The sequence below is a fragment of the Sorex fumeus genome, unplaced genomic scaffold (genome assembly GCF_029834395.1).
Source record: "Sorex fumeus unplaced genomic scaffold, SorFum_2.1 ptg000013l, whole genome shotgun sequence".
NCBI lineage: Eukaryota > Metazoa > Chordata > Mammalia > Eulipotyphla > Soricidae > Sorex > Sorex fumeus.
The window spans coordinates 28,518,903-28,533,044 of record NW_026606070.1 but is presented as its reverse complement, the minus strand read 5'-3'; the positions used below and the strand labels follow the sequence as shown (position 1 = coordinate 28,533,044).

The window sequence follows — 14,142 nt, the reverse complement described above, 5'->3', positions numbered from 1 at the left end:
AATAAACATGTATCATCCTTATATGTCATGCTCCTTGGAATGGGAACTGGCAATCATCAGAAGCATAATGCCAAGTCATATCTAATTGTGCAGCAGTAGAAGTATCATTTCTTGGGCGATCACACCGAGATCCCACCTAGAACTGTGGCATGGCAGTGTTACAAGGCAGGTCTCTAGGAAAATTTCCTGACCCTTACAGGGTCTTAAATTCTGGCACATCCCCATTGTTTTATCTCCCAGGAAAGGGAGGACTGCCATCAAGATGTCAAAAGTTACTTCTGTATAAAACTCTAGCTTCAATACTCTTAAAAAAACAAACTCGCTCACACAATAGAGGTGAAAGTATAGGGACTTTAGTTGTCAGATCAACACAGATCATAATCTCAGCTCCCAGTTAACTATGTACCTCATAGAAGCTGCCTCTATAGTTTTAATTTCTATAATATTTCATGGAATTATCCCTAAGGTTAAATAAAGCAAAATATAAAAGCATTCTACATATTCTATGTCAATGCTTTGAACAGTTACATTTTATCAAAGTTAAAACACAATTGACAAAAATTAATCGACGTGCCATTAAAATACAAGTTACTGATCAAAAAATATAAGACCATCATTAAGATGAATCCCCTAATCAGAGATGTTAAAATGTTGTTCTTTAATATCTTAAAAATATCAGATGTAATCTTTCAAGAGTAAGATTTCAAGATTATAATTTTAACTAATGAAATTCTAAATATAGTTAACTCTTAAAACAAATGATAAATATTAAAAGTCATGGAAGCTAGAATCAGCAAACAAATAAGGAAAATGACAATAGATAAGGGGATGAAAATTACTTAAGATGTCAGGAAAACATTTCAACTGTCATAATTTCCTTTATAGCAAAATCAACGAAACAATAAAAAAAAATTAGAGAAAAAAATTTAGACACGAGGGGCTGGAGCGATAACACAGTGGGTAGGGCATTTGCCTCGCATGCAGCCGACCCGGGTTCGATTCCCAGCATCCCATATGGTCCCTTGAGCACTGCCAGGAGTAACTCCTGAGTGCAGAGCCAGGAGTAACCCCTGTGCATCGCCGGGTGTGACCCAAAAAGCAAAAAAAAAAAAAAAAAAATTTAGACACGAATTATACCTTGTGACTTGGGCTAACCTAATAGAATTATAAATAAAATTTCACTACATTTGCTCAATAAAAATTGAACGTTATATATTTAAGTATCAATGCACTTTATCACTTTGACATTAAACATTTTTGGTAAATTTTAAAGTTGCTTTCATATTTCTTAAAAATAAAAATATAAACATACCTGTCAACAATCGAGCTCATTTTACTATAGCTTACGGTAAACAACATAACATACTACGTTTTCGTCTTGTGGTAGACATTTGTACTTCTCCTTAGGTGGAAAGAAAAAAAAATCATTAGTTTTCTGAAATCACAGTAATCTTGATGATTCAAAGTGATTTTGTTTGCACAGAACAGGAGCATAAGTAAATACCTTTAGCATATTTGAGACTTTTTTTCCTAAAATAAATAAATAAATAAATAAGTACAAGTTAAAAAAAACCTCAGGTTCAAAATTCATTGTTACTATAAAATAAAACTTTAAAAGGTACTCTTAATATTCCATATAAAACTATGTAACTGTTAATAGGCTGTAACAATACCATCTAATTGGTAGTAAGCATATCCTGAAAATCTAATTGTTATTAAGCAGTGTGGAGTTCAGCAGAGAGAGAGAAAATATTTGGTAGTACTGGGTCAGGTAGTCTTGTTTCTTCTTCCTAAAAACATGATCCAGAGAGCAAGGCCAGCATCACCGAGAGCTGGTTAAAATACACTATCTCAGGTCCTACTACACAAGAATCTACATTTCAACAAGGTCCCCACATGATTTGTACAGCATTTGAATCTGAGAAATAACAAACGAAGGAACAAGAAGAGGCTGTAACTGAAAAAATTATAAGCCAAAAGAACAGAAATCTGCAAGGGCATTGGCCTTTATGAGATAAGTGAACCGCCACTTGAGGTTTAACATTTCCTCTTTTCCTTTCTTTGGACCACACTGGTGGGGTTGGTGGGGGAGGGAGCGGCTGTTCCTGGCATGCTCAGAAGACTGAGGGGCTGAGGATCTAAGCAGGGAATGCCCTCATCTCACTACTATCTCTTTGGCCTGAAGGTCTTACCTTTTCCTTAGAAAAATATCTAGGAGTGTTACTTACACCTTCAAGTTTTAATTATTAGAGCATCCAAGAGTGATAGAATAATGAAGGCAAAACAAGGGCCAGTTTCCTACCCCCACTGAAGGAATTAAAATGTACTGCTTTAAACTGTTCGATAAGCCTAAAAATTACCTCTCTGTATCTTACACAGCTTTTGCAAGTGCAAAGCACGTTTTAGCAATACAGGGCACTATATCTAATAGGCATGAAGTAAGTATCAAATGACCACTTTAATTCTTATATCCTAAAATAGCTTTGAGGTATAAGAAATTTCACTTTGAGACATAAATTCATAATTTTTTATTTTAAACTGTAAAAATAGTGCATAACAATGTATGTCTAAGATTAAAGGTGCTCCAAAATCCTGAGATTCTAAAATATGCTCTGTTTTCAAAGGTACATTCATGATGGGGAGAAGCAATAGCTTAGATAAATGATACTGCAGCTTGGCCCATGCAGTTTTAGGCTGCAGAAGTGGGACTGAGAAAACGCTACAAGTTCTGAAAGAAAATGAGAAGCAAAGTCAGAGACAGAGGATATAATCAATAGATGCTGATTTTAAGCACCTGGGACAGTAATCAGAATTACAGAATTTAAGAGTTAAAAGTCTTTAAAAATAATCTAAGTACAACCATGGTCCAACAGACATGCTTATCATGGAATGACAGTCTGGTGCTATCAAAAGAATAACAAGCACAGTACAAAGAAAAGGCAACAGTCAATCTGAGTTCATTGAAAAAGAGTCATTTCAGGTTAAAACAGAGAAAGTTATGGGGTTGAAGAGACAGTACAACAGGTGAGGCATTTGCCTTGAATGAGGTGGCTGACCTGGGTTTGGTACCTAGCATCCTATACAGTCCCCTAAGCACACAATGAGTAATCCCTGAGTACAGAACCAGGGATAAGCCCTGAGCATGGCTGGGTGTGGCCCCTAAGACTCCCAAACAGAAAAATCCAGGTCTGAGCCTTACATATAACTAGCTATATGCATGTTATTATCAAAGGTAAAGGTAAAGGCCCTCCCGTTGATCATCGATTTGCTCGAGCGGGTCCAGTAACGTCTCCATTGGAGACTTTGTTGTTACTGTGTCTGGCATATCGAATACTCTCCGTAGCTTGCCGGGCTCTCCGAGAGGGGCGGAGGAATCGAACTCGGGTCGGCCATGTTGGCCGCTTGTAAGGCGAACGCTTTACCCGCTGTGCTATCGCTCCAGCCGTTATTATCAAAAGACAAAAAAAAAAAGAAAAAACAGGTGGGTAAAAAAGGTGACACTTAGGAAACCATGTGGTACCAAGAATTGGGCTGGGTCGAACACATGTGCTCTAACAGCTATACTACCGGGTTCCTGCTGTTTTGGTAAAAAAAATAAAAATCTCTACCACCCTAATTTTTTTCAATCAGTGGTTTTGAAACACTGAATCCTGAAACAACTGTACTATGAAAAACTTTGTAAATCACAGTGTTTAAATAAAGTTTCAAACATTTAAAAAACTATCGGAAGATTATTCTCCTTAACTTCCTAAAATGGCATCAAATTAACAACAGCAAAAAGTAGTAATAGGGAAATGGATCAAATCCTGTTTAGGAACAACTACAGGAGTTGGTGCAAAAAACACTTGCTATTTTACAGTCACACTTGCTCATGCTAGAGTCCAAGGATTCCAGTTTTAGAAGACAAGCAATGTCTCTATTAACGAAGCACAAAATTTCAAGTATATAATTCAACACAGATTAAATTTTATTATTAAATGTCCTTTTCCAAATAAGCTTTGAAAAGTTTCTAAAAATGAGAAGGTATTACTTACTTAAAAAAATAAACAAATACAAACTGTAATCAATTCAAATTGCCAAATATAGAAATAGATATATTCTTAATTCAGCCCGCAACATAATATTTAACAATCTGTGCCTTTAAAAACAAACACTCATAGATGAAGTAATGCCTTCTATCTGAACAATAAACTGTTGGGGCTGGAGAAATGAGGAAAGGGCGCTTGCCATGCATAAGGCTGACCTGGGTTCAATCCCCAGCATCTGATATGGTTCCCCAAGCATATCCCGGAGTAATTCCGGAGTGCAGAGGAAAGAGTAAGCCATGAGCATCACTTGGTTGGGCCCCCAAAACCAACAAAACAATAACAACAAAAACTGTGTGGTACCAAATGACATGATACTACCTGTCCTCTGAATCCCTTCTGCTATCATTTTTTAAGTCTTTTCTACTCATTCCATCACTAATTTCTTCCTCCTTTCACTGGATTAGTTAAATATTTTACTGTTCTATCTAAAAAACAAAGTGAAATTCAAAACTTTTTTGACCTCCAAACTCCCTCAGGCTTTTTCGGCCCCCTTTCCAAGGAAAACTGTCAGAACTATACACAACTGTTTCTTCAGTCTTTATTCTCTCATTTTAGAATGTGGTATTTTTACCAAGTATATGTTCTAAGTTTAAAGAAAAATAATTTTACAACTTATTTAAAAATCATCTTATCCCCATTTCCCACATTCAACAATGTTCAATTCCTTATGTGTTTCTTTTGGCAGTTAAGTACTTGTCTCTAATATCTTCTGTTGTTTTTTCCATTTTAGGGAAGGATCCTATGTAGTCTTGATTTATTCAAGTTGTCCCAATATAGTGGGACTTATTAAAAGCATCTGATTTTGCTCTCACAGTGTTATATTCTTTTTTTTTTTGATGCAATATCTACCATATTCACTAAGAAAGCTAAGAATTTCTTTCTCCTTGACTCCATCTGTAGCACTGTAGCACCATTCTCCCGTTGTTCATCGATTTTCTCAAGCGGGCCCAGTAACATCTCCATTGTGAGACTTGTTGTGACTGTGTTTGGCATATCAGATACGTCATGGGGAGCTTGCCAGGTTTTGCCATGCGGGCAAGATACTCTCGGTAGCTTGCCGGGTTCTCCAAGAGGGGCAGAGGAATCGAACCCAGCTTGGCTGGGCTGACAAATTGTAACAGCTATTTGATAAATAGGTATTTATAAAATCTATTTCTTTACAATAAATAGTGCATAAAACTGAACAGAACAGGATATACTGTACTGTAATTCTGGCTAGTTGCTGTATTGGGTTAACATTATTATGACTCTGTAAGTACAATTTACAGCTGAGTCCTACACTATACTACAATCACTTCCCCTTTCTGAGCATTTCCTCTATTGCTTTATAAATGCCATTTCCCTAGTTTTCTTTATACTTACGATTTAGTCCCTTCAATCATCCTTGTTTAAATTCACTCACTGTATTAAAAAACATTGTCCATTCTACAATGTTACTAGACCCGCTCAAGCAAAATCGTTAAACAACAGGAGGACAGTGACAGTTAGTAGTTTTATATAACGTAGTTTTAATTACAGTGTACTTTCTTGGGCTTTTTTAAAAAAAAAAATTATTTTTATTCTTTTTTAATTGAATCACTGTGAGATAAAGTTACAAAGCTTGGATGACTGAGTTTCAGTCTCACAATGATCGAACATCCATCCTTCCACCAGTGTACCTTTTTCTACGACCAACGTTCCCAGTATTCCTCCCGCCACCTATTTCTTTTGAAATTCTCTACCCTATACCAATTCTTATAACCAATCGATAACTTGTGAACAGTCAGCTGTCACCTTAAGGATCACTGTTTATCATCCTAGATATTTCTTGGATCTCTATAGAGGTAGAGATGCACACTTTGTTTCTTCCACTCATGTTATGTGAGAGACAGAGGAAGCACATGTTCAAGAGAGAACACAGGCTTCTCCAGAGTGAAAAAAGCAAAGAGAGATAGAGACAAGTGAGATACATGTTAAAGGGAGAACTATGCACTTGAAGAGCAAGCCTATAAATATATTTTTACTGAGGTATAGTTGACATATGGCATGAATCTTATGTACAAAATTTATCTGTAACTACTAGAAAATGATTACCATAGTATAAGCCTGTTAATATCAATTTTCATGTACAAATACAAAAATCTTGTGTGTGATACACTTTTTTTTATCTGTTTTGTTTTTTGTTTGAGAGCTATACTTGGGTTGTGCTCAGGTGCTAGATATCAAACCTAGGTTGTAGGTGCTAGATATCAACCTAGGATGGACTCAAGCAAGCGCCTTACCAGCTGTACTATCTTTTCAGTCCAATGATATGAATTTAATACCTACTCTTAATATGGTGTATTTTTAATTACAGTCACTATGCTGTACATACCACCCAAAACACTTAGATTATAAATGAAATTTATGTCTTTTAATTCCACTCACTCATTATTCTATCCCAACTCCTGGTTCTGGTACCCATCAACAATCTATTCCATTTGCTTCAATTTTTTTGTCCATATTTTAATTTCCATACATAAGTGAGAACATAGAGAGTTATGTCTCACTCATTTAGTATAATACCCACATATTCTAGCTTGCAAGAATGACTTAAAACTTTTATGACTTATATTACACTGTGTGTGTATAAACAGAAAAACAATGTGTCCATAAGTGGATGAATGAATATAAAAAAGTGTATGTGCACATACTCAAACATTTTTATATCCACTTATCCATTAGAAGACACAGGTTTTTCCCATATGTTGATTACTATAAATAATGCTGCAACAAACATGGAGTGACTATATCTTTCAAACTCATGTTTCTGCTTTACTCAAACATATATTCAAAACAAGAACTGCTAGATCACATGTTTTTGATAATTTTTTTTAAATTACATCCATACTATCTTGAGAACAGCTGCACAAATTTATATTCCTGTTACTCTCAACAGAGTTATGTGATACTTATTTTTATAAATCAAAAGCTGCTAAACTCCACTCTCCAACCTGTTATTGACAACATAAATTTATTAAGTACTTTTCTTTAGATTTTACAGGTGTCTAAAATATCACATAGCAAAATAACACACGACTTTATAACTTTGATCCTTTTCAGTTTTCTTCTTCAATCTGAATTTCAAATATTCTTTCCCTCACTAGTACTCTAGTCCCTTTTGCTCTCTACTCCTCAAGTATTCCATGGCTATTTTTGTTCCATTGGCTTTACATCAAAATTCTTCAGTAGCTGACACATTTGTACTATTCAGGGCTTAGTGCAATTCTTAATGAGCACTTGTGTGACTTGCTAGTGAAAGTAATCTCTATCATATCACCTATTTTAATTCTCTGTACAAAAACAACCACAACCTTTTCATTTATTACTTTCCTTCCCTTTTTAGAATGCAATCTTTATGAGATATTCAATTTCCTAGGATCTAAAATAGTAATTGAACATAGCTTGGACAAGAAATGTTTTGAATAGTACAGTAATTTAAAAAAAAAAAGACTCCTCAAGTTGGTGTGCTAGAATAAATTATGAATTTTCAAATGTATTTTTTTCTGGAACAATGTTATCCAAAGTAGACTAACATACAACTGTTTCATTACCTTTTGCGTTCTTTTGGATCTTTTGAAATGATTCTTCAAAAACCTATAGGTTCAAGTAATCTTCTGTATGGATGACCATCAGTTTTGGAATTCTGTTGAAACAAGAAAAGAGTAATATATTTCTTAAACATGTAGAAAATTACAAAAAAAAATTGTTTGGGGGTCGCCCCCAGTAGTACTCAGAGTCTACTCCTGGCTCTGTGCTCAGGGTCATTTCCGAATCTGCTCAGGGGATAACATACAATGCTGGGGATCAAAGAGATTCTGACTCTGTTCAGGGAACCATAGACGTTGCTAGGGTTGAACCCTGGTTGGCTGCATGGCAGATCAAATGCCCTACCCACAGTAGTATCACTGACCCTATGAAAAAGTTTTCAAAGCAATTTAAAACTTTGTAATAAAAACGTCCTACCAGTAATTACTTTAGACGCAAACGAACTCAAGTCATCGCTCAAAAGACACAGAGTAGTTAAATGAATTTTAAAATATCTAACTACAGTTATGCAAAGTTCAACCATGGGATACATTTCAAAAAAATGCACTGTGAACTGATTTTATCACTTTTTAGTTTCACAAAGTACACTTATATAAACCTAGATGGTACACAGCTCATTTCATGCTTACAGACCTCTACCTACAGGGGCCCTCTACATACTACATACTACATACAGGAACCACTGCTGCATATGCAGATTGGTATTGATGGAAAGATTCTGTGGCACATAACTATATATGCTGTATATAAGAGATTCACTGTAGTTTAGTAAAGTAAAGTAGTAAAGGCCCTCCCGTTGATCATCGATTTGCTCGAGCGGGTCCAGTAACATCTCCATTGGAGACTTTGTTGTTACTGTGTCTGGCATATCGAATACTCTCGGTAGCTTGCCGGGCTCTCCGAGAGGGGCGGAGGAATCGAACTCGGGTCGGCCATCTTGGCCGCTTGTAAGGCGAACGCCCTACCGCTGTGCTATCGCTCCAGCCCCTGTAGTTTAAGGTCACACAAAGGCAAAAGGTCAAAATATGGAGAAAAATATTCCCTGAAAATTATAACCAAAAGAGCAGCAATGGCTATACTTATACCAGACAAAACAAGCTGAAGAAAGAAATTAAGGAAACAATCCTTCTCAATATTAGCATTAAAATGAACACAGGAATATAAAATGTTTGTACACTGAAAACTATAAAATATTGCTGCAAAAATAGATATAAATAAATGGGAAGATATCCACATCACCATCTGGCCTACTGAGTGCAATTTTTAATAAGGGTTCCAATAGAACTGGGGGGGGGGTCAGGCAGAAAAGGGGAAAATCCTACAATTCATTTGTAACCACAAAGGTGATAAAATAATGAGAACAATATGGAGTAAGGAAAACAAAGCTGGAGATTTTAAACTGCCTGAATGAAAACAAAAAAATTACAGTATGGTGGAAGTTAGGGAATATGCCCAATCCAGGTTTGTTTGATCCCCCTAGCCCACTCCCAGAACCTTTGGGAATGGTCCTCAAAGTAACACACTAGAAGTACCCCTGAGCACTGCTGGCCGTGGCACTCAAAAACAATTCCTCCCAAGAACATGCATTACTTTCTTCTAACTATCACTACAATCCTGACTATACATGTTATGCATTCCAGAAAATAAACTTGGGCACATGTGAAACACAGTAACACCTGTACTACTACAAAATACATTTCCTATATATCCCTCACATAATTTCAAGAAAAGCTTTACTTTCATCTAATTATTAGTTATTACTTTTAAATAACTAAAAACAGTTAACTCAAGAATCTGGGTCTGAAAAAAAGGAATCAACAAATCTTTTTCTAACCTATTAACCTACTGACCCACTGACCTACTTTGAAACAGGTTAGTTAAATCTAGGTTAGTTAGATATGGTATCACAGATACTTCTAAGACCAACGAATCTATTAATGTTAATTAAAGGTAGCACTGGAACTTAAAGGACTGAGAATACAAACTCAAGCTAATTCCTTAACCACATTTATCACCATATATTAAAAATGTTAGCTTGTTCTTGCATATTACACCTCCAACAGAATGCAGTTCTACAGTAAATTCTCCAGTAAACTAAAACAACAATTTTTCTGCGAATGACTTTAATGTATAAGGGTCTAATACTTAAAATTTGAAGAGGTTGGAGTGATAGAACAGCCAGTAAAGTGCTTGCCATGCACATGGCTGACCTGGCTTCAAGCCATGGTACCCCATAAGCCTCTGAGAGCACTGCCATTCATGATCCCAGAGTAGAGAGCCAGAAGTAAGCACTGAGCACTGGTAGGTATGGCCCCTAAACCAAAAACATTTTAAAACTTTTTAAATAAAATTGTTTAATATATAAGAGAAGGAGAAATAGTATGCTCTCAATTTGTTCAATATTATATGAAAACATCAGCTTTACCTCTACAACAGCATAAAAACATTAGGTACATAAAAAATATTCTTGATGTAATAGTGTTTCTAAAACCAACTAAATATAAAATTGGCAGTAAGAACAAAGGAACTAAACCAAAGATTCGTGAACCATATTTCTTAGGACCAGAGAGAATTCTAACTCAAGATAAACATCAAATTATACTAGAATTAGAGTTCTAGCCCGTCAGATATTTAGGCAGGGTATCTTTGGACCTTAAGTAAATAAAATATGAAAATTTAATACAGCTCTCTAAACACAAGATTGCCAAATAATGCAAATGATAGAGTTCTTCAACTTATCTGAGTTCCCTATTTATGTACTGGGACTGATATGGGTCTGTTACAGTCCACAGAACAGCATTTGACTCATTTTACAGATGAGTTTGAGGGCTAAGCCCTCTCCTGGCCTCAAGAAGCCTCATAGAAAATCTGAAGGAGCATGATTATAAGCCCAAATCTCAGAGTAAACTAGGCAGTGAATTCTGTTCCATAACCTTGAACCGCAACAACTCGCTGCTGGCGTCTATGCTATTATCAGCACAAATAAAGAGGAGGTCCTGACAATAAAGGCCTCCCTCACCTAACACCCTTCGGTTAGGACCACACCATAATCTCTGAATATTATCAAAACAGAACTCTCCAGATGTGATTACTATTACAGATCTTAAGATGAAGAGATAATAAACCTCTAAAATCAACGAATCTTTCCTACAGAGGTCAGAGGAGAGATGGGTCAGAAAAATGCATGTGTCTAGATGTGAAGTGAAAGATGGTCATACACCGAGGAGCTTGAGTAGCTTCCAGAGACTTGAAAACTTATGGAAATATACTCTCTACTAAAGCCTCCAGCAGAATGCAGTTCTACTGATACCTTGATTTTAGCCAAGAGATCAATGTGGAACTCCAGAGCTGCAGAATTTCAAAACGATATGTGTGTACTATTTAAAACCATGAAGTCTGTGCAGCACAGCAACAAATTTAATACAGGCCCCCAAATCTCTGGACACTACTGACAAATCCATCTTTCCCATAGCCTCTCAATAATGTTGATTATAAACTACCTACGAAATTAATTAATTTCAAAAATTAATTCCATCAAGCCCAACTATTCTTTTGATTAGTTAGCAGGAGAAGTCTAGAAACGCCAAGTCATTTTCTATCACTAGGACTTTTATCTGTATATGTGCTGTATATTCTTGCTTTGAACCTTTTTCTCTTCCTCATTTCCAAGATCCTTTCACATAGAGTCTACTAGAACTCATGATGTTCTAACATTAGTTAGATCAGCATAACATCCTATTTCAGCAGGATACACTCTTCACCTTTCTGGCACCAGGTTAATACCTCTATGATTTTCTGCTCTCCACTCAAACGATGGTTATGTTTCTCTCCTTTGACTGATCTGAATAGTCTGTGAAGGAAAGACAGCCTTCCTTGTTCCTGTCACCTCTAAATTATTCTTTCTCCCCTCCCTCAAGTCCCAACTTGAGGTTTCATACCCCAACACTAGTCTCTACAGTCCCATCACACTGACTATTCTAGGATCCTCTTCACCTCTCATGTTCCCTCCACTATCACCACAGTAAGTCCTCATGTTTCCACAAGGCCATTATACTCCTTTGTCATTGTTTTTGGATCTTAATAAAGACATGAATTCATTATCTTACATCATAGTCAGCTAATTTCTTTATCTCCTCTCCTCTAACAACCTTGTGCTTTACTTCCTTCTATTGATTCTTCTAGCTAGAACTCACCAATAGATATAAATCATATGCCCTTTCATAATTTCAATGATTTTTTTTTGGAGAGGTCACACCTGGCAGTGTTCAGGGACTACTCCTGATTCTGAATTTGGGGCTGTTCTAGCAGTGCTCAGGAGACCACGTGGTGCTAGGGATTGAACCTGGGACTCCTGTATGCAGAGCATCCACTAAGTCTACTGGGCTATCACTCCAGTCCCCTAGATGATTTCTGTTTTTAAGAAAATTATCTTCTCATCCATTTCAAGAGTACTCATTTCAACTTCATGAGTTATGGACAAAATAGTCATTTTAAAGATTTGTTGGGAAAACTTCATCATCTGAAATAAAAACTGCTGTTTTTTTCCCCCTTAAAAAATAGATTTTTGGATGAAAAGATAGTACTGGGGTTAAGGCATATGCCTTGAATGTGGCTGAACCCAGTTTGAACCCAACACTACATGGTCCCCCAGGCATCACCAGGTATAGCCCTGGAGGTCTCTGAGCATGGCCAAGATGCTTCGGGAGGGGCTCCTAGTCCCATAAGCAGTGCTTGGGAGGTCCTCAACCTCCTCAACCACCACATCAGAACAAAAAGGTGGCGAGATTTTCCTGTTTCTTTTCATGCCAATTCTAGGTTCTATTTTTTTTTGCAGAATTTGACTTTTTAAATGTTTAGGCCATGTTTAAAAGTTTAGAATGCAGTACTGCATTCTATGAACAGTAATTTTGGTATCAAGTCAGTCTGTAAGGCCTTAGCTGTGTTTGTTATTAGGGTTTATCCTCTGCATGCATCATCACCTAGTTTGATCTGGTTTGAGTAGTTGTTTACACTGTAGCTTAATTCTAAGTCTTTTCTGTGTTCCTCTAGATTTGTTTTGTGCATGTGCTGCTCAAAATGAGGTGGTACTTTTGTGGGTGTATGTATACTCACAATTAGGAAATCTCCTCTCACATCAGTTCTCTTCTCTCTGAGATTTCCCCAGCATACTCCAGTGTCCAGGGGCCTCTTTCCCAATTCCTCTGGCCAGAGAAATGATTTTCTCTCGGGGGTTTAAATGCTTGTGCCATCATGGCAATGCAACTTTACAGGTGGAGATGGTCTCAAGGCAGGCTTGGAAAAGAAAAAGAAAAATGGGGACCCCGATTCCTTGTCCTCCAGCTAGAAATAGCTATTTCTCTTAGAATTTTTGCTAACTGCTACATCCACCATTCAGTCAAAGCCACATCAAAGTCATGGAAGAAAACAACAGGTTAAATCATTATCAGACAAGTTATCTTTCCAGCTATGACTTTGCTTTTCAATTTCATCATCAGTAATTTTCAGTGCCTTCGGGTAGTTTCTTTTTTGATTCAATTTAAGAGTTTTAAATTCTAATCACTTAGAGAAGTCTAACTCCATCTTGGTCTATCAATTGTACTACATCCGTTTCCCAACAGACTTTTAACCAACACCATATTCATCACTGGCCAATCATAATCAAGATCTATCATTTCATTATAAGTTGCTCTGGTGAGTTCCTAATCCTACTATTCTACAGAATTTATCAGTTGCAACCGACTTTAAAGGTAAACTCTGTAATGATCTGGCTATCATACAATACAATATCTGTACTAAAAAGAAGGTCATTTGACAATGATTTTCAGAATAATGGACTGGTACCTATGAGGGTACATAAAAAGATACAGTACTAAATTTTGGATTCTGATATTTTGGGCTTCGATCTACTTCAATCACTGCATTATTTTTAATCATGTTACTAAAAACTATTTTTTATGAATTTCTAACTTAACACATATGCAAGGAATATATTAACCCATCTATCCACTATTTTCAACAATTATCAAACTATAGTCAAAGTTCATTTTACCATCTCTTCTCTCCCATCTTTCAGTATAATTAAAGAAAATCCTAAAAATTATATCATATTTCAAATGTAAAAACTCATGTATGACTAAAAAGATGTTTAAAAACTATCACCATGATATTATTCTTTAAAAGTTAACAAAAGATATGACAAGACTTCTATACACAAAATAACAAAACATTTCTGGGAGGAAATTTATGAGAATAAAACATATGAAAGTCTATATTATGGCTAATGGATCAAAAGTCCCAGTGTAGAAAGCTAGGCATCTATATTCAAATTAACTTAGATCAAACACATTCAATACTGAATAGATGTGATTAATTTCATGAAATGCATTAAATTTTTATTAAAATCCAATAAGGAAATATAGAACAAAAGATCTACATTGATGACCACAGCTGATTGTAAGACCTAACAAAGAGAGATTCTTTGTTAGAG

At 36.1% G+C, this 14,142-nt stretch overlaps 1 protein-coding gene across 5 annotated transcripts in view; it reads right to left on the bottom strand.

Moving 5' to 3' along the window:
• CLOCK (clock circadian regulator) overlaps positions 1 to 14,142 on the bottom strand; it is a 98,844-nt gene that overhangs the window by 54,608 nt on the left and 30,094 nt on the right. For 2 of the 5 annotated variants that reach the window (XM_056111501.1, XM_056111502.1), the window contains exons 3-5: positions 12,768 to 12,947; positions 7,661 to 7,752; positions 1,313 to 1,402 (exon numbers count right to left, since the gene is read on the bottom strand). In XM_056111501.1, coding sequence (XP_055967476.1) covers positions 1,313 to 1,359 — 47 coding nt within the window. In that variant the 5' untranslated portion in view covers positions 1,360 to 1,402; positions 7,661 to 7,752; positions 12,768 to 12,947. Of the gene's footprint in view, positions 1 to 1,312; positions 1,403 to 7,660; positions 7,753 to 12,767; positions 12,950 to 14,142 lie in introns of those variants that run through there. The other 3 variants (XM_056111500.1, XM_056111504.1, XM_056111503.1) reach the window with 2 other exon arrangements.